The sequence below is a fragment of the Hylobates moloch genome, unplaced genomic scaffold (genome assembly GCF_009828535.3).
Source record: "Hylobates moloch isolate HMO894 unplaced genomic scaffold, HMol_V3 SCAFFOLD_4, whole genome shotgun sequence".
In the NCBI taxonomy this organism is placed as follows: domain Eukaryota; kingdom Metazoa; phylum Chordata; class Mammalia; order Primates; family Hylobatidae; genus Hylobates; species Hylobates moloch.
In genome coordinates, this window is record NW_026652279.1 from 88,742,733 (window position 1) to 88,763,644 (window position 20,912).

Here is a 20,912-nt window from a genome sequence, read left to right on the forward strand (position 1 = left end):
TATTTCAATTGAACTAGAAAATGGTAACATTTGCTTTGGAAAGAAAACGGGCATGATACTGAATAACATGATTCCCTTATTTACATAGCCTGACACACAGTAGGTGGTCAATAAATATTTCCCGAATGATTAAACAACTGAAAGTACATAGAATGGGAAATACACAAAAACAGCTTTATAATAAATCTTGGACTTTACCCAGCATTAAAGTTTCTCTTAAAATAGTTTGAGAGTGTTCAAGGAAAGGTCCTAGTTGGGGATTGATGTAACCAGAAGGACTCTTTGGTCTGGTCTCTCTTGTGGCTTGTTAAGAAGTAACCCCTACCAAAAACAAACAAAACAAAAACAAAACAACAACAAAAAAGAAAATAAAAATGTTGAAGTATAGTAATTCACAGACATCCTCTTATTTAATCTTGCTCACTCATCTTTGAGATAAGCATTATTTATTCTACAATGAGGAAACTGAGGGGAGGCGAAGTTATACACCTTGTCTAGTGTTGACCACAGGGAGGTGGCAGTGCAGGAGGCCTTCAGTGCCACGCCAACTCCCTGTGTGGAACACGGAGCTTTAAGGCTGAGCTCTCTCTCACTAGCTCTGTAACCATGGCCAAGGCTTCTACCTCCCTGGGGAACTTGTTTCCACAATTGCAAAAAGGGCATCATAATAATACTCTGTCTTTTATTTAATTAGGGTTGTTTGGGGGATCAAAAGAAAGGATGTTTGAGAGTGTTTCCAAAACTGCAAGATACTGTCTGACTATAAGGTATTAGTTATTATGCTTCTACCTAGGATTTCTAGAAAGAAATCAATAGCATATTTCTCAAACAGAGGCCTACAAGGTAGGGCAAGGATGTGGTTCAGGGGTAGTGTGGGCAAAATGGTATGTCTATATTTATTTTATATAAAATGATACACAGCAGGTTTTATCAACTTAATATATATGTAGCCAAAACAAAGAACTAAGGCTATCTAGAAATACCTGGAAAACTCAAGCCAAAATAGGTGTGTCCCTCTACATTACTCACCGGGTATTCTGACTTAACTCATAACAGATCAATGCTCTATTTCTTTTGGGGACACTGGAAGGTGCAGGGCTATTGCTGTCCTCACTAATGTGTGGAGAAAGAGTAACATTTCAGCAAAAAGTCCTGGATGTGCCATTAAGATGCCCATCTTGTCCCAGGTGTAGAAACTTAGGGCACTGCATCAGTGATTTGGATTTGCTGAATTACAGAAATGTACTGTAATGAGCTTGGTTTTATTCACTTCTTAGATATTTGCAACAGCATTTCCCCCATCCTGACAGCTATCTTTTCCCCAGTAACTTCATACCTCAAACCTTCTTCACTGTTATATCTTTTGGGCATTCGTGAATCTATAAGAACAGAATATCTAAGACACTGGCTTAGTTTCATACAAATCGGCCAACTAAATCAGACTGGTATTTATGAAAATAAACTGGAAAAAGGACAAACTTATTACCTTCTGAAGAAGTTCTTTAATCATATTTATGCTGATAAATGCAAAGTGATAAACAGATCTGCTAAGCCCAGGCATCATTCAGAAAGGAACCAAAGCAGGGTGATGAAAAAATGGCACATCTGCAGGTTTCTGTCGGGTGGAGAGCACCACAGCACTTCCAGCTACCATGAACTGTGCTCTATGTCGGGTTTTAAATTGTGCCCTGGAGGGCCTGGACCCGGAAGAACTACGGGATGGATGACAACTCATCTCTTTTCCCTTTTGAGTTGGATTTAAAGGGGTGCTGGGTGGAGTTTATTTATGAGGCTGGAATAAAGGGGAGGAGCAAGTCCCTTCCAGACTGTTCTCCTTGTTCTGGAGAAGACTGAAGCCACAGTGTAGCAAAGTGTATGTCTGGCAAGGAAAAAGCAAAAAACTGACTCCCAAGTGTAAAATCTGTTATTTTCCTTTGCTTTTCTGGGTTGAAGAAGCTTATTTTGGGTCTGGTCCCTCGAAGAATTTCAAGGATTAAGTAGAATCTTTGATGTCTTTTAACATCAAAGGTACATACCTTAAGAAATACATCATGAAAATAGCTCTGATAAGAGAAAAATTAGAAGGATGAAATGTTCCCCTCAGTTTTACCTTGATTTAGCTCAAATTAATAATACTTAGATAACTGATAGTTACTAATATTAATGTATACCAACACTATCAATTTAGATAGAAATTACCTCTGTTTCAACATAGATCGTTCAAAATTTATACAGGTGAGGTTTACTGCTTTAGCTTTCTATGAAAAATCCCTTTGTGGGCATATAAATTTATAAAAATCTTTTATTAAGATTGATATATTGAAAATACTTATGGCTGGATGCAGTCACTCACACCTGTAATCCCAGCACTTTGGGAGGCTGAGGTGGGAGGATCAGTTGAGCCCAGGAGTTTGAGACCAGCCTGGGCAACATAGTGAAACTCCGTCTCTACAAGAAATAAAAAAATGAGCTAGGTGTGGTGGCACGTCTGTACTCCCAGCTACCTGGGAGGCTGAGGCAGGAGGACTGCTTGAGCCTGGGAGGCTGAGCCCGCAGTAAGCTGTGATTTCCTGCACTTCAGCCTACGTGACAGAATGAGACCCTGTCTCAAAAACAAAAACAAAACCTTATGAAGATTGTTTCTGCATACTTTAAAAATTGCTATAAACTACTCTTTTAATAAATATATGTTCATTTTGATGCCTAGTAAAATAAACTACATGAAAAATCTTAGACTGTAGGTGTACTTTCTGTTACAATTTCTGATTGTTTTTAAAAAATTTTATTAATACACAATAGATGTACATTTTTCAGGGTAGATGTGATCATTTGATACAGGCATTTAATGTGTAAATATCAAATCAGGGTAATTGGGATATCCATCATCTTAAATATTTATTTTTTCTTTATGCTAGGAACATTCAAATTATTCTCTTCTAGCTATTTTGAAATGTTCCATAGATTACTGTCAACTTGAATACTTTTTTTTTTTAAAAAAATTGAATGTTATAAAATTTGCTTTATTTTTCTTTTCTTACTTTGGCTACTGGGGCCTCAAGGTTAGGTTAATGTTAAGTTGTAGTTTTCCTTAGTCAGGAGTTAAGACATCAACTGTCTTACCCTCCCCTTAGCTTGGCACATGTTCTTTTACTCTTGTTTTAATGTTATTTCATTTAAGCTATAAGGTTTGTTTGTGCTTTTTTCAGTAGGAACGGCATTATTAAATATTATTGAGTCACATCAAAGAACCATTAATCTAGTTGTAAAGAACACGGTGTCAAGGCGGTCATTTTGTCCAACTCCACGGGTGCTTCCCTCAGCCCAACAATGGATATGGTAGAAGAGATGCCCCACTCCTGAGGTGTGTTAACACAGCAGCCTGGGGCGGGGTTTCTGAACAACACTGTCTCTGTAGGCTCTTTGCCTATAAGGACTGTAAAGAAAGGAGTAAACTGCTGTCCTCCGAGATGGGTTACTGAGAGGGTAAGGGAAAGGGGACTGGTGGTGGTTGGACAGCTTATCCACCTCTGGGGCTATGACATTTCTCCTATTGTCATTCACTTACCAAATAAACACTTTAAAATGCCTACTATGTACAGCACAGTAGACTAATCACTGAGGATGGAAACATGTGTAAGACAGGGGTGTCCAATCTTTTGGCTTCCTTGGGCCACACTGGAAGAAGAACTGTCTACACTAACACAATAGCTGATGAGCCAAAAAAAAAAAAAATAAATAAATAAATAAAATCACACACACTCAAAATCTCATAATCGTTTAAGTTTATGAATTTGTGTTGGGCCACATTCAAAGCTGTCCTGGGCCGCATGTGGCCTGTGGGCCGCAGGTTGGACAAGCTTAGTGTAAGAGATACACAGTCTCTCTGTGTTCTCTAGGAATTAAAATCTGGTGGTTGAGATAAGTGTGTCTGTAAGCACCCATACATCAACATGACAGGGATTACAAGGAAGGAAGGGTGATAAGTAGATCGAGGAGAAAAAAGGATTTTAGGCTGAGGGCACAGTCTACTTTCACAGAAAAAAAAGAATACAGTAGACAAATAGTGTAGGTGCTATATGGGATCAATGGAATAGTGGTGTCCATTGGGAGAGCATATTCATAGACATATGTTTGCACATATATGTGAATATGATCAATCAATGTTACAGGTAGATAAACAGTATAAAAGAATCTGACATGTATGAATATGTGTGATATATATGGGTAGATAATTGCATCAGGCTTTCCAATGACCAGCAGAGATATGGTGACAGAGCAGGAGTAAGAGCTAAACAAGAAAATCTCTCTTGAAGATGTTCTGTGATCTTGATATTAGAGAGATTACTGGCTTCTTAAGTTCAAAGGCACCACTAAAAACTCTAGGCAGGACACTCAGAACTCTGGCCTTAAACGGGCCTTTGTAATGAGATGGTAATACATGGAGAGCTATCATCTTTCTACCTCAAATAAAATTCAGATGGGAAACTCAGACAAAACAATAAATGATCAAGAATGTTATACTCTAGTGAGAAAGTAAAAATATCTTTAGAGAAATACTGTGACTTTTATCATGAGGTAGTTTTCCAAAGAAGGTAATATTAATAGCAAATATAGATTTTAAAAAATAACATGCTAATTAATAATCTTGTGCCTTCACTAATATGTGGAGTATAAAAACCTTTATTCATTCCTGAGAAAGAAATAAAAGCCTTTATTAGAGAACTACAAAGGACAAGGTCTATAATTCATGATCTGCTGGGTTTGGGCTTTTAGTCTGAAGGGAAGCCCGTATGGATGAGCATCTGCCTAAAGGTAACACAGCTGCCCAGTGATGCAGTGAGGAATCTGGCTGGTGCCTGAATTAGGGAAGGAGCCTTCAGAGCCCCAAGGGCAGGCAGCCCTGTGTCAGGTCGTCTCCACGCCAGTCCCTGCTGTGCCCCAATACACATGATGAAATCCTCAGGATGCTCAGGAAGCACTGTGGGCTTGCTGGGGCATTTTGGGTTAAGTGAGTTATTTTCACCACTTGATCCCCTAAATTGCTTTTAATATGAATTCCTGAGCATCTCATCCTTATTACTAATTTCTTAAGTAAAAGGGCTCCCTCATTACCTTTTACTATAAAATGCTCAGCCGAAGGCGTTTTCAACACTGTGAGGATCATCCTAATTTTCATTTTTTTAAAATTGAGTTTTGTTTTTCTCTCCTGGTTTGTCTCCCTGCTCTTCACAATCAACTGCAGGAAACAGTGACTCTGATTTGACTACTGATGTGTAGTTCATAGGCAAGGCAATAAAAAGGCTGAGATATGGGGGAAATATTATTATTAAAGAGCTGAAGTGGAGGGAATGGAGACTTTGTTTAGCAGGAAAAGATGGTGTTTTGGTTAACCAAGACACGACAAAGCAAAAGTAAAATAAGAATAATCATGTTTCATAGAACTCATCTCAAGATGACTACTCTATCCCTAAGAAATTATTCAACAATCAGATTTGAAAATTTCACGTAGCAATTCTAATTCCAGATGGTCTGTGTCCATTAGCAGAACAACTCACGGTTTTTACTAAGCCCTGGGGTAAGCAGAATTCCACCACCACCAGAACAACACCCTTCTTAATCTTTCTCTTCTCTGACTTTGCACAGAAATAACTGTTATCTTTAGGGATATACTGAGTAGAGTTGGAAAGTAAGTCTGAGTTTCTAAAAACAAAGAAGGATTTTTATGTATGTGCAAAATTTATGAAACTCCACAAACCTGTATTGATGTCTTTGTGTAGATTATTGCAGAACATTACACTGGATATTAAGTCAAATTTGTGTACCAACCTTTCATCAGATTCTTTCAATATCTTGTTCTCCTCAGCATCTGGGAAATTGTCCTGGCCAGCAACCACTGTATTGCTGCTAGAGGTGGTTCCTGTAGATGGGATTGGAAGAAAAACACTTATAAAAAGATGCAAGCTGAGGGGTCAAGCTCAAGTCTCAAGTAATTCCAGGGAAAGATTTCCTGTAAAATCTTATGTTTGGAAGATTTTTTACATCTTCTGCACAATCTCAGACATTCTAAACAATCTTCCAAGCCCACACCACTGAAATGAGAGAATCGTAGACATCTGTTATGGTCAAACCAAATTCCTTAACTCTCGTAAAGCAAGCCTACATTCTTGAAACCTCTTCTTCCTGGCCACTTAGGTAATGAGCTTATTTATAGTGGCTGGCCCTGCTGTTGGCTTCTTTAGTATTTCTGGGTCCAGGAGTTACTAAACTAATGCTAGCGAAGTAAGGCCAAGTACCTAGCATTTCTGATTGCTGTGCTACTGCTTCCCTGTAAGAACACTGTTCTGGTGGCAGGGTGTAGGGCAAACAGAGGGCACAGGAGACTCGGGGAGGAGAGGAATTGGAAGGCAGTTACTGCATGGGGTCAGCAGAAGGGAGGCAGGCTTCAAGGAATTTGAGGAGGATGGCATATATTTCATGAAAAGTTGCTGAGACACCGATTAACCAAAAGTGATAATACTTTTGGGGGGTATTTTAATCAACGCTGAAGGAATATTAGCCAAGGGAGGGTCCAGATACAAGGAGGATCCAGAAATGAGATTCCTGAGTGACTGCAGTGTCCTGGCTGGGGTTGGCTGAAATACAAAGTTCTGTGATGGAGGATGCTTGGGCCACAGATTCTCAGTCATCTTTACAAGATCATTTCATTAACCCTATGATCCCTAAGAGACTCAGTTATTCTCTTTTTTTTTGAGACACAGTCTTGCTCTGTCACCCAAGCTGGAGGGTAGTGGTGCAATCTTGGCTCACTACCACCTCTGCCTTGTGGGTTCAAGTGATTCTCCTCCTGCAGCCTCCTGAGGAGCTGGGAGTACTGGCGCGTGCCACCACGTCCAGCTAAGTTTTTGTATTTCCAGTAGAGACGGGGTTTTGTCATGTTGGCCAGGCTGGTCTTGAACTCCTGACTTCAGCCTCAGTCTCCCAAAGTGCTGAGATTACAGGCGTGAGTCACCACTCCCAGCCTATGTCTCAGTTATTCTTAAGCCATCTCTTAATTGAATGCACACACAGGAATAAGAAAAAAGTAACATACACATTCTCATATCCTTTCAGGAATCGACATGAAGGAAACCCCAGGGATCTGTGACCAGGTGTCTGCCCGGTTGCTCTTCTTACCTGAGGCTGCTGCGGAGGCCTTGCTGCTGGCCGTGAAGCGGTAGAAGGGCGGGTTGTCGCAATGCTGGACGATGGGGTTCACAGGCTCTGTCTGCTGCAGCTCAAAGAGAAGCTCTTCCATGGTTTGAATGGTGTTGTTACGGCACAAGTATATTGCCACTTTTTTAATCTGAGAAGGAAAAAAGAAAACAAGGGATGTTTCACAGAGCCTAGTCCACAGGAACACTAGGCCAGTAAACCTCTCATTTAGATAAGTGTGTCATCATGCAGGAGCTGTCACCGTGATAGCTAATCTTTGTGCTATCCTAGGATGAACCAAGGACTTGGATTAAAATTCACCTCTCTTCATCAGCACATCTGACAACAGTGTGTTCTTAAAGCCCTTACCTTTTCTAATGCCTAAGTTTTTAAAAGTTACTTTTGAGGTACGTGAATTCTATCTAAACTGAAAACTTGCCATCAAAGGTCTCGTCTTCAGAAAGAATTTTATTTATACAAACCCTGGGAAAAAACTGCTAGCTATTTTTGTTTAAAAAGGAATCCAGTCCCCTGCTATTCTCTTCTCCCCAAGAAACAAATGAATTTTAGCTGTTTTTATGGTTTTAAATTTTAAAAATAACTCTGGATTAAAGCTCCACATTATTGCAGGCCTCATAGTCCAACCTGAGCCCTGCAAGCTGCAGTGAGGCTTATGTGGACTCAAGGCAGCAGGAAAGCAAAAACCTGTCACAAAAACAACCAGCACAGAAATGCCAATTGAGTTTGGGTTTTAAAAACGCTGTCATTCTGTTGATCCTATCACTTTTAAATACCAACTGTAAATATCAGACATTTCAGAAGGATTTCTCCGTGCTTACCTCTCTCTTCTACCACTTGAATTTGAAGAGAAAAACCAGGATACTCTGCTTTCTTATTGTTTCAAGAGCATCAAGATGTAAACATGAAACATTCTTATTAGTAATAATACAACACTTTACTTAGTGTCTCTTACATGGTAGGCCCAATGTTTATAGAAGGCAGCTTTTGGTAACTGCTAGAAAAATATCCACCTGCTATATCAATAGGTTTCTGTGTCCCAGGGCTCAGAGTAAGGAGATGACAGAGGCATCACTAGCACACATAGCCTGTGTCTAGGGGGCAGAAGGGAACTTTTATGTAATATCTGGATGAGCTCACAGGAGATTCATGTGACTAACTGGACATTTCTATTTTAGCTGGAGCAAAGAGCACATTCTGACTTGCAAATTGCACATGGGAGTCCTTGCAGGAATAATCACGCTTGAAGGGCTGAGAGATACTTACATAGGGTAGGAGAACTGTGTCACTGCTGACCCCACAGAGGCTAATCAGGAACTGCAAGGTGATCCTCAGGTTGTTGCTCCATTTCTCATTGTTGGCTAAAGCATTCCAAGCATTTTCCATTTCTGGCCCAGGAACTTCATCTCCATACTATAACAAAATAAAAACCGGCCCAAGAGATGTGTGAAAACTGTAAGGACGCAAAAGGTTTGACTGAAAGTAGTTTTGAGGGTCATGACCATCTCAAAATCATAAGAAGGGGGAAACATGACCATTTATCAGAAAGATGCCATCTTTCAGTAGATAGTAATTAATAATGCACAAATCAGTCATGCACAATACCTATTCATGTGAGTTTTTTAAATGTTAGGCTTATTTTTATTTTTATTATCATTCTTAAAATTGCTGTAAAATACGCATAACATGAAGTTTACCATCACCACCATTTGTAAGTGTACAGCCTGTGGCATTAAGTCCATTCATATTTCTGTGCAACCATCACCACTATTTATCCCCATTCATGTGATTTTAAAGGAATCCCATTTTCCCTGGGGTTTGACTAACCCAGGGTTTTTTTCTGATGATAGAGCCATGCTATTTGAAGCACATTTCCTCTGAGTTTACCTTGGCCGTCATGTACATGAGGTTGTTCAGGACCAGTGATGTGGCTTCTGGAGAGCCCCAGCCATTTCCTCTCAGCCCGTGAGAAGCAGTCACGTCACCTTCCCGGTCCTTGACTTCGTCCTCTGGGCTGCTGGGGCTCGACCCCGGGAGGAGGAGCCTGCTGTCCACCAGCTCGATGTTGTGTAGCCAGGGCAGCAGGTAGGTAAGCATGATCTGGCGCCCGTTGGGGTGTGTTGTGGGGAATCGCTGGCTTACCTCTAAAGAGAATTGCAGTGACAGAGAGTCATCCATACCTTATTCCACCAAAATAAATTAAAATTCAAATGCCAACTTGCAGACTGAACAGTGTCCTACATTTACAAAACATTTTCATATACAGGAGCTCCGCAAGGCCACAGAATCATAAAACCAAGGCTTGTCTGCAAGCTTGTTGCTCCACATCTGGTGCCCTGTGCAGGAAAGTGTATAGCATTGTGGGGCAAGCACAGGCTTGGTAAAAGTGGAGTGAGTTCAAATCTACTGCTAGCGGAAGATGTATATCAGAGGGTGGACAAAATAAGGGACTCGGAGTTAGAAGGGCACGTGTTCAGATTCCAGATCCACCACATACTAGTGGCATGTGACTCTGGGCTAGTTACTTAACATCTCTGCTCCTCACTTCCCTTGTCGGTAAAATGGGACTGATAGGGCCCCACATCAGGCTACCGTAATGACTAAAAGATATAATCATAATGAATGCAATGTGCTCAGCACAGTGCCTATCATCCATCAGGCTCTTATAAATTGTGGTTAGGATCAGTCTAACATCAGTGATTATCTTTCCACTGACCCAGTGTCTTACAAAGTGTCTTCCATGAAACATTGGCTGTTAAAAAGTGACATGTGGATCTCTAGGAAGAATAAACTCACTTTGCAGAGTCGTCTTGAAAACTGCTAAGCATGTGGAAGGTGCCTGCCAAGGGCTGCGTATCCCTTGTGAGACACGTGAGTCCAAACAGTGAAGCCCTAGGTCTGGTCCAGTCATTTCACCATTACCTTCTCTCAGGGCATTTTGGCATTGTTTCACTGCCAGCAGCATTTAATTTTATAATCCAAATAAACTTTCTAAGATAGAGAAGCACAGCATTATGTATATTCAGTAGGCTCCGATGTAATCTCCTATCTCTCATATCTAGAGAAGAAGGTATTTTATCCTCAGGGAAATTAGAAAGCTTGGTCTCATACAGGTGTTATGATCCAGTGCGGCAATGCAACCTCGCTTAGAGGGCTCATGGCTGCTAAATAATAGAACAACACAGATGCCAGGAATTATACCAAGATAATCCACTGGATCTTCTGAAACAGCAGCTTTAATCGATTTGGCCCTTTTCCTAAAATTAAAATTATAATTTTTTATTTTGGAGACCATAATGTTATATCACAATTATCAGACAGTGCTAAGCTATTATGTTTTATATAGGTCAAAATTTTAAAATTTACTTGATTTCTACATTTATGGATGTGACTGATGTATGTGACTGTTATGTCACATACTCAAATCCTTATAAAATCAGAACATTCATTTGTCCCAAGGTACGGGGCATTTTCTAGGTGCAAGCCACTGTGCTAGACATGACAAAGACAGCAAAGACTGACAAATGATGCAGTTCCTGTCCCTAAGAAACAGACTCCGACAAATTATGTTGACAAATCACGCTGGGGCAAGGGAAACAGTGACAAATGGAATCAGAAAGGCACAAACAGAGTGCTTTGGGGGTTCGGTGGCAGAAAATGACTTCTGGGTGCAAAGACTCAGAATAGTTTTATGGTGGGAGAACTATTTAAACTCCACTAGAAGGATCTGGACTTTAAGAGGGGGAAAAAAATCCCAAAAATGAATAACAGAGAGAGCAGTTATTCAAAAGACCTATCTTTTGACAATGGTATAAAAATCTATAGACTTTTTGGAGCAAAGACTTATGCATTACATAATTTGCTTGTTTATTATGTTAATTGCACTTTGTCTGACAGACATCAGCACCAAGAGGGTAGGGATGTCTGTCTGAGGTATCCCAAGCACCCAGGTAGCTCCTGGACAGTCAAGGGTAGTTCCCTTTTTAAAAGGGAACAAGAAAAGAAAAATGCCATAGACATGCAAATAGCCCTCTATTCACCGCTCCAGAAATACTTTAAATAAAATGTGAGACCACATCAGTGGGATGCTCTTGTTCAGTGGACCTGAACAATTTGTCTGGCCGTTTACAATAATTAGGTCACTTGAAATTACAGGCAATAAAAATTTCACCACAGGGTTTATATTAAAAACAAGTGTTTGGAATCTATTATAACCTCCTAATTTTTCTGTGTTATTTTTAAAAAGTAATTTCCCCTAAGCCAAAACAGCCAAAAGGTAATTCTTCAAGAAAATGTAGGTTGAACCTGCTTGCAACTCATAGGAGCCTCTGACCTGGTTAAACTTGCTGGACTGTTTCTCTCCTGTCTCCTGAATTGTGAACCACTCCCACTTTACTAGCATCTCCCTCCCAGCTAATAAACGTGCTCCAATATCGCTCATCCTTAAAACTCCTCCTCTGACTCTGCACCCCACTGGAGGGCCAGCCTCTCTTTCTACATTCTTTCTCAGCCAGGCCACTGTGATCTGGCTTCTGCCACTACCTCCCTGCAGAAACTACTGACAGTTACCAATGAATCTCCAAACTCAGAGAGCCATGTTCAGGTCTTCTCTTCTGGGATCTCTCTACTGCATCGGAGGCTGTGCACTGCTCACTCTCTCCTTCTAAATCTCTTTTTCCTCTACGTTTCCATGAAACCCTTCTCCTGAGTGTTCTCCCTGCATCCTTCTGCTCTTCCTCGGACCAGTCTGCAAAAGTGGGGGTGTCCAGGCCCTTTCTCCACTCTGTGCTCTCTCCATTCCTGATCTCATCTGTGCCCGTGGCTCTAATCCCTTCCATCCTTCTGTGAGTTGCTAGGACTGACCTCCCTCAGTCCAGGCTCATCCATACAGGAGGAAGTCCAGCAGAGGCATACACTCAACATCCTGGGCTGGGCTCCTGATCTCTGCCTTGCCCCAAACCTTCTCCTCTCCCTGTATTGGGTTTCTGGGAGGGTTATCACCACTGACCTCCCTGATATCACAGTAGGCATTCTCTTCTGTGCCTTTGCTTGGCAGCTTTTCGCTCTGGTTTCTCCTCTCCAGTCTCATTGGGCTGTCTTTGTTCAGGCCCTTATCATTTATTATTTCCTCCTTGGACTATTGCCATCATTTCTTAACTATCCTCCTCTCTCCAGACTGGATGTTCACTAATCCACCCTCCATACTGCAACCAGGCTTTTACAAATGCATTCTAATCTTGATACTCCCTCTTCTCGTTTGCAACTCATCAGTGGCTTTCAAAACCCCAGCAGCTTGCTTGGATGCTCTCTCTGTTTACAGAGCTCTGAAGGGGGATTCAAAAAGCACATATGGAAGATTGCTGGCCTACAAACCTTTTAGTGCACACAAGGCCTTCCAAGATATGATTTTGGCCTCTGCATCTGCCCACGACCATCTCTAGCTTTTCCTGTTCCTGCACGTTATGTTACCTAAACTGACCTCTATATAATCCCCCAATTACATCATGCTAGTTTATAACTCTAAGCCGATGCATATGCAATGGGCTCTTGGTCTGTAATGTCTATCAACTACTTGTCTGCTATGCAAATTTCTACTCCTTTCAAACTACAGCTTAGACATCAACTTCTCTCTGGGAAGTCTTTTCTGATATTCCTAGCCCAATAATTGGTTAGTCCTTCAGCTACTGTCTAATACATTCAGCATTTTTCTTTTTTAAAAAATTGCATTTGCTATACTGTATCAAAATCGTTTGATTGCACATCTTTTTTTTTTTTTTTTTTTTTGAGACAGAGTCTCGCTCTGTCGCCTAGGCTGGAGTGCAGTAGCACAATCTTGGCTCACTGCAACCTCCTTCTCTTGGGTTCAAGCAATTTTCGTGCCTCAGCCTCCTGAGTAGCTGGGACTACAGGCATGTGCCACCATGCCCAGCTAATTTTTGTATTTTTAGTAGAGACAGGGTTTTGCCATGTTGGCCAGGCTGGTCTCGAACTCCTGGCCTCAAGTGGTCCACCTGCCTCAGCCTCCCAAGGTGCTGGGATACAGGCATAAGCCACTGTGCTTGGCTTGATTGCATATCTATCTTTTCTGCTAGACTATGAACCTTTGATGGGAGAGACTTTTATTTCCCTCTGTATTTCTGAAACCCAAGCACAGTGCCTAGCATGTAGGCAGCACTCAAATCTTGGGTGAAATGCATAAAAATAAATTTTAGTTTTGCAAGAAGAGAATTAATTTACTAAAAAGGCTTTTATTGGGTCTCTCCACTGTTTCTGGTATTACACAAAGAAGTGACTAACTCTGCCTCAGGTAGATGGAGAGGTCTGCACAGTAGAGGTGGATGTTAAGTTAGATCTTATGGAAAGTTGAAGTTAGGAAGAAGGGGTGAGGGCCATTCAACAGCATGTACAGAAGCAAAGATTTACAAGAGGACCTGGAATATTGGTCAAAGATTCAGTAGGATTGGAGTAGAGGATTCTTGAATGAAAAGGTAGAAAGCAAGTTTAGAAAAGGAGCTTTTTTTTCCCCGCCCCTTGGCTGAGTTCTAATTGTATAGCAATGGCTTTGGAGGAAGACAGATCTAGATTTAATTCTGACTTGGTTGCTTCCTAGCTATATGGTCTTGAGCAAATTATTTAACATCTCTAAACCTTAGTCTCATCTGTAAACCAGTGATGATGGTGGTGGTGGTAGTTGTGATAATTCCATGCCAGGACTGGGCCAGCTGCTTGGTTTTCATTAGATCACTTTAATCTTCACATCCTATGGGGTAGTCATTACTATTACAGATAAGGAATGTAATTTAGAGGTTCTGTGACAAACAACTAGTGAAAGGTTGCCTGACTCCAAAGCCTCTATTCTAACCACTATACTATACCAGGGTTTATACATATTAAGTGATGAATGCAATGCACATAAAGTGCCTAGCATGGAGCCTGGTACCTACTATCCACTCACTAAATGTAGACTGTTATCAGCTATTTTTAGGACAATTGGGCAGAGAAGTTTGAGTTAAGAAGTGCTGTACATATTTGGCTTTGCATAGTGGATGGACTGCCACATGGAGGGTAAAACTGTAGTTAGGTAACGCAGAGGCAGGGAAGGACTGAGGAAGATCTGGACAAAGCAGTGGTGAGGTGGTGATAGAGATGGAAAAACAGGATGAATTCAAGAGGCCAAAGTCTGTCTCTTGGCAAAGTGCTACATAAGCTTAGGCAAGAAGTTAGGTGACAAATGCATTTTTTTTTTTTTTTTTTTTTTTTTGAGACGGAGTCTCACTCTGTTGCCTAGGCTGGAATGGAATGGCATGATCTTGGCTCACTGCAATAGCTGCCTCCCGGGCTCAAGTGATTCTCCTACCTCAGCCTCCTGAGTAGCTTGGACTAGAGGCGTGGGCCACCATGCCCGGCTAATTTTTGTCTTTTTTGTAGAGATGGGGTTTCACCATGTTAGCCAGGCTGTTCTCAAACTCCTGACCTCAGGTGATTAGCCCTCCTCGCTCTCCCAAAGTGTTGGGATTACAGGTGTGAGCCACCACGCCGGCCTGACAAATGCAATTCTTTAGCAATTCTGCATTACCTAACTACAGTTTATCCTCCATGTGGCAATCCATCCACTATGCAAAGCCAAATTCACAAAAACTATTTATGAAGATTGTAAAGAATATGCAAAAATTCAAACTTTCAACAACTTATATATGTAAGCAAAATACAAGCCACATAACACCACCACTATCACAACCACCACCAAACAACTTGCAGCGATTATATGTATTATAAATTATACTGTTCATATTTAGCTTTTGTGGGATATTAGTTTCTTTGGGAAATTTATACATATAATGTATGCAGAAGTTAGTATTATTAATCTAAGCACCTTGCATTTGTCATATGTATGTTTATGCCTATACTGCCTTAGATAAAGAACTTTTTTTCATTTAACAATTATAGAATTTACTTTCATATGTAACTGGATCTAGCCCACAGTAATTCTGACCTACAAACTTAGCATCACTAATTATCACTCTAAGTTTTTTTTTTTTTTTTTGAGACAGAGTCTCACTCTGTTGCCCAGGTTGGGGTACAGTGGCACAATCTCGGCTCACTGCAACCTCTGCCTCCTGGGTTCAAGTGATTCTCCTGCCTCAGACTCCCAAGTAGCTGGGATTACAGCCACGCACCACCACACCTGGCTAATTTTTGTATTTTTAGTAGTGACAGGGTTTCACCATGTTGGCCAGGCTGGTCTCGAACTCCTGATTCAAGTGATCTGCCTGCCTCAGCCTCCCAAAGTGCTGGGATTATAGGAATGAGTGGCATCGTGCCCAGTCATAACTCTAAAATTAAACTAGAATTTAAAAGAAAAATTACTTAGAGCAAAGAAATGATCACATATGTCATTGTTAGAAATGATCACATATGTCATTATTGACTATTGCCTGGTACCTGAGAAGAGGGGGAGTGTGAGCTCAGGGTACATCCTGGCCAGCTCACATGACAAGAGGGCGAGTGATACGCTGTAGAGGGGTGGCAGCGGGCCGTGTGTTCCATAGAGAATACTTCCCGGTCTTTGCTCAGCGACTTTCTTTGAGTATACAAAAAGCTTTGCTTCAAGGATCTATAAAGAGGTAGGAAAGTAAAAAGTAGTATGAAAAACATTAGCTGGATATCTCATGAGCATTTGTATTTAACAAAGGTTAGAAGTAACAAAATTAATTAATGCCCATTTAAAAATAGTATTAAAGGTAAAACATCAGTTTAATTAGTATGTTTACAAAAGATTATATAATTGCTTTCTCATTTTTCTTTTTTTTTTTTTTTTTTTGAGGCGGAGTCTAGCTCCGTCACCCAGGCTGGAGTGCAGTGGCGCAATCTCGGCTCACTGCAAGCTTCGCCTCCTGGGTTCACACCATTCTCCTGCCTCAGCCGCCCGAGTAGCTGGGACTACAGGTGCCCGCCACCACGCCCGGCTAATTTTTTGTATTTTCTTTTAGTAGAGACGGGGTTTCACCATGTTAGCCAGGATGGCCTCGATCTCCTGACCTCGTGACCCGCCCGCCTCAGCCTCCCAAAGTGCTGGGATTATAAGCGTGAGCCACCGCGCCCAGCCAGGCTTTCTCACTTTTCATAGCCACAAACGATATGCAGAAATAAACAAAGGCCTATCAATAAACAGCAATTAGGTAATCAACTACCGTTTCTATTTTCTGTACTCAAGGATGGATATTTTCTATGCCAGTAAATGATACGTGCCTGCATGAGCTGCATGGAGATTTCATAAATCTCTCTGTTGGTGTCAGAGGCCTTGAATAGAACAAGGTTTAACAATGTCACTATGTCGAAGGGATAGTTCCTAAAAACACAACAGAACAAAACAAAAAAAGCATGGTTTATAAGACAGCCTGGCTAGATTGTTACCTCTTAAAATTCTAGCTGGCATGCTAACCTCGGTCACTTATTAGTGACATTCCTACCCCCATTTGGCCATTTTTTGATTCCTTCTTTTGTTATTTATCAGTAGATAAAGCACAATGACTTTATTTTGGTTTAAAATTAAATACTGAGACACCAGGATAAAAGAACACAAAAGTCTACCTGATGCAAACGGACTTTAACGCAAACCAACAAGTGAAAAAGAAAAGGATACATGTACTAAATTACTCAACAGCTCACCAAATTAATATTTTCATTCAATTCTTCTAAATTTATTAAGTGCCAAACAACTATCAGGAACAACGTGCAAAGTACCAATGATACAAAGATAGCAAGGCTGGTCCCAGTCCTTAAGGAGGGCTTACAGTTTAGTCATGGAGACAACCTGTCCAGTCTAGTTCTGATGAGTGTTGTGGGAACATCCACAGCATGCTACAAGAATCCTGGTGAGGGATACCTACATTAGATGGGGGGTAGAGCAGTCTTTTCTGAAGAGGAAACAAGTAAAATGGGTCTTGAAGCACCAGGTGACATTAGCCAGGTCACGGAAGGGGTAGTATGGAGTGTTCCAGATAGAGAGGACAGCATTTTGAAAGATTGCAAGAATGAAACAGCAAGATGCCTATTGTAAAAGGGAAGAATCTTTGTGTAGTAGACTGAATAAAATAAGTAGAGGAACAGGAGATGAGGCTAGGCCAGTAGGTGGTTCAGAAGATGACCAGCCTATGGACTCCACCCTAAAGTTTCAGAGAAGCACTACAGGATTTGCCCTGGGGAGGGAGGCAATGGCATTCACTTTTTGAAGAATCACTCTGGCTGCTGTGTGGAGAATGGATTGTATGAGGCTAAGAGTGGAAGCTATTACAAGAATGCAAATGGAAACTAGTGAGGGCTTGAATTAGGCCAGAAACAGTAGAGAAAGAAGGAAGGGAGAGATCTGAGGAACACTAAGGAGATAAAATCAGCAGGATTTGGTAATTGATAGCATGTGTGGGATGCGGGGAGAGGAACACAGAATAGATTATGTGGCAATTGGCAGTATAACCATACAGAATAGAGAGATTAAATCCATTTTTTTCTTGCTATGTAACCCTGTTTAAAGATGTTATCTTTTCACCATATGTATTTTCTTAGATTATAGTGGAAAAGAAGTCATAAGTAGAAAACTCCTGGTGAGTTGAACTTTTTCTTTTCTTCTCTTTTTTATTTTTGAGACAAGGTCTCAGTGTTGCCCAGGCTGGAATGCAGTGGCATGATCATGGCTCACTGCCGTCTTCACCTCCCGGGCTCAGGTGATTCTCCTTACTTGGCCTCCCAAAGTGTTGGGATTACAGGTGTGAACAACTGCACCTGGTTGAGTTGAACTACTGAACGATTTATATGTAGAAGGTGGGTTACTACTATTTATTTTCAAACAAACTTCAGGAAGAAAAAGATAGTTTGAAGGTGAAAAAACATATTAGTTGTTTTTCCTTGGGAATCTTTTTTTGATTCTACATAATTACATTGTCTAAGAAGTTCTGTTTTAGAACAATCACTGCTTTGGTTTGAATGTTTGCCCCACCAAAACTCATACTGAAATTTAATCCCCAATGTGGCAGTATTGAGAAGTGGGGCCTTTAACTGGTGACTGAGTCATGAGACTCCCCTCATGAATGGAATAATCTATTCATGGATTAATGGATTGACACATATCATAGGAGTGGGGCCAGTAGCTTTATAAGAGGAGGAAGAGAAGCTAGCATGTTCAACTCTCCTGCCATGTGAAGCCCTGAGCCATCTCAGGACTCTGCAGAGAGTCCCCACCAGCAAGAAGGCCCTCACCAGATGAGACCCCTTGACCGTGGACTTATTCTCTATAACTGTAAGAAATAAATTGCTTTCTCTATAAATTATCCAGTTCCAGGTATTCTGTTATAGGCAACAGAAAACAGAATGAGACAATCACCCTTCCAGAAAGGCATGTCCTACTATGAATACATCCCATTTTACATTAAGTTCAGCGAGAAATTATAGTAAGAATTGGTTAAACACATGAAAAAGTTTTTCCACTTTTAACATTACTTGAATATTAATTTTTATGACATAAATATATTTTTCTTCTAAAAGATTCAAGCAACACATAGGGCTAGAGGGTCCGCCCTGAAGATGGTTCACTCACAGGGCTGCAAGTTGATGTTGCTTGCAGGTAAGTGAATAGAATAAAATGTAGAAGTATCTCATGTCCTTTCATTCTCCCAATTGTTAATCTTATCCAAGAGGCAATTACTGTCAACATTTTGATATTTCAGCTGTCTTCCAAGTCTGTATACAGACCTTTGCATCAAAATACCTCTCCTTCAAAGCACAGGGTTTTAAACATAAATGTGATTACACCACCTGTCTATACCGTTTGATGATCTGCTTTTTCACTGAACTATAACACTCACTTCAGTCTTCCTAATAGCTGCCACATATTCCATTCTAGGAACATATCATAAACAACTACTCTTGTAATGCATACTGTGGTGTTCCACCTAGATCCTTCTTTCAAGATGGAGACATTCAATCCTCCAGCTAAACTGATGGCAGCTGAATCCTTGATCTGAAGCCTTCTCTGGGAACTGCCTTCAAACAGAGGTTTGCCTAGGTCAAGGTCATATCTGTTCCCCAACAGCAGCCCTAGTGGGAATAACTGAGGTTTCTTTTCTCTTCCCAGTCCTAATTCCTTCATTTCCCCATAGATGTTGACCCCAAGGGCCCACCCTAATAAATGTCCTGCATTCAAATATCCATCTCAGTCTATTTCCTGGGAAATCCAACTTTTGACATGTACTGGTAGACATTTTAGACTGTTTTCACTTTTTCATTATTATAGTGCCACAAACACCAAATGTGCCGGCCTTTCTTTAGAAAAAATTCATAGAGAGGTCATGCAAGGTCAAAGGGCACATTTAAAATTTTGGTACATACTGATATATTGCCATCCAAAATAGATTTATTAATTTTTACTCCAAAATGATTATTTTTCTGTAACTTGTATTTTTAAATAAACACAGTCTAAGTTTGCTGGGTCTGATGAAAAATTGGGGAACTACCCCCAGATGATGGTGGTGATGATGATGAGTGCAAGAATGATGTTGAATGACGGGTGACATTGATGTTATTATGTGCTTACTTTGTGCCAGGTACTGTGCCAAGACCTTTACTTAGATTTGTTACTTAATCTTCACAACAAGCATGCAAGGCCTAGAGAAAAGTACTTGCTTCAGGTCATGTAGAAGTGGTGGAGCCCAGACTCCGAGATAAGTCTGACTTCAAAGAATTCAAGCTCTTATCCACAACGCTCTCAGTCTCCTAGACAGCCCACAACAGTGCATTTCATAGCCAGTGTAGTTTGGAATTGTTACAAATTGCTGTATCTCGGAACAGACCTTTCTGCCTATAAAAGTAGAAAGGAAACTCCCTTCTGAGCCTTATGTAGCAGAGATGCTTTACCTACGTCTCTGACATTGGAATTTAACACTAATACATTTATATATATACAAATATGCATATATATGAACCAAATATATTGCTGGATCACTGCAGATTTAAAGGTAGGAAAGGGGCAGACAAAGCCTCCCTTTTACTAGGCAGGGCCATACACCTGACCTTGTAATCAGAGCATTTATTTTGTTGTTGAAGAATGAGCTATTAAATTTATGAGCAACAACATTGAAAGGAATAACAGATCCAGAAAATGAAAGAAACCCAGAGGAGGAAACAATGAGAGAGATTTCAAATAAGCGAAAGAGTACAAATAAAGTATCTGTACTTAGATGTTGAAAACAGGCTGAGAAATGGAATCTTATACCTTTCAATATTTAATTATTCAGCATAGGCAGAGCAAGGGTAAAAGATAAAGACAGCTGTGATCATACCAAATAAAAATCAAATGATAAAATAAATATGGGAGGTAGATATGACTCAAAAAGTAAACAAGAAATAAAACTATCTAGAAGAGAGGAGATGTTGAAGAATTTGGGAAATGTCCGCTACTCTGGCTTACCTAGTACTATGTGACAAAGCTCAAGATGGTTCTGAGGTATTCTGAAGAGAAATATTTTACTGGTTAATTGAGGGGATTACTTCACAGCTGTTCTCCTGCAACAACTATTGAATAACATTATTTATGGGGTATTTACCATTTGTTAGGCCTTAGGCCAACGGGTTGTTTTTGTTTAATCATTACTCTAACCCTATCATCAGCCCTATTTTACTAGTGGGTAGGCATCTGCAGTAACTTGTTCAAG

The 20,912-nt window shown here is 40.6% G+C and overlaps 1 protein-coding gene across 3 annotated transcripts in view; it reads right to left on the bottom strand.

Moving 5' to 3' along the window:
- Positions 1-20,912, bottom strand: part of FRY (FRY microtubule binding protein) — a 461,448-nt gene that overhangs the window by 80,941 nt on the left and 359,595 nt on the right. For all 3 annotated transcript variants that reach the window (XM_032150526.2, XM_058437701.1, XM_058437702.1), the window contains 6 exons: positions 16,459-16,558; positions 15,652-15,823; positions 9,097-9,353; positions 8,476-8,622; positions 7,174-7,342; positions 5,827-5,917 (listed from right to left, as the gene is read on the bottom strand). In XM_032150526.2, the coding sequence (XP_032006417.1) occupies positions 5,827-5,917; positions 7,174-7,342; positions 8,476-8,622; positions 9,097-9,353; positions 15,652-15,823; positions 16,459-16,558 (936 nt within the window). The remainder of the gene's footprint in view (positions 1-5,826; positions 5,918-7,173; positions 7,343-8,475; positions 8,623-9,096; positions 9,354-15,651; positions 15,824-16,458; positions 16,559-20,912) is intronic.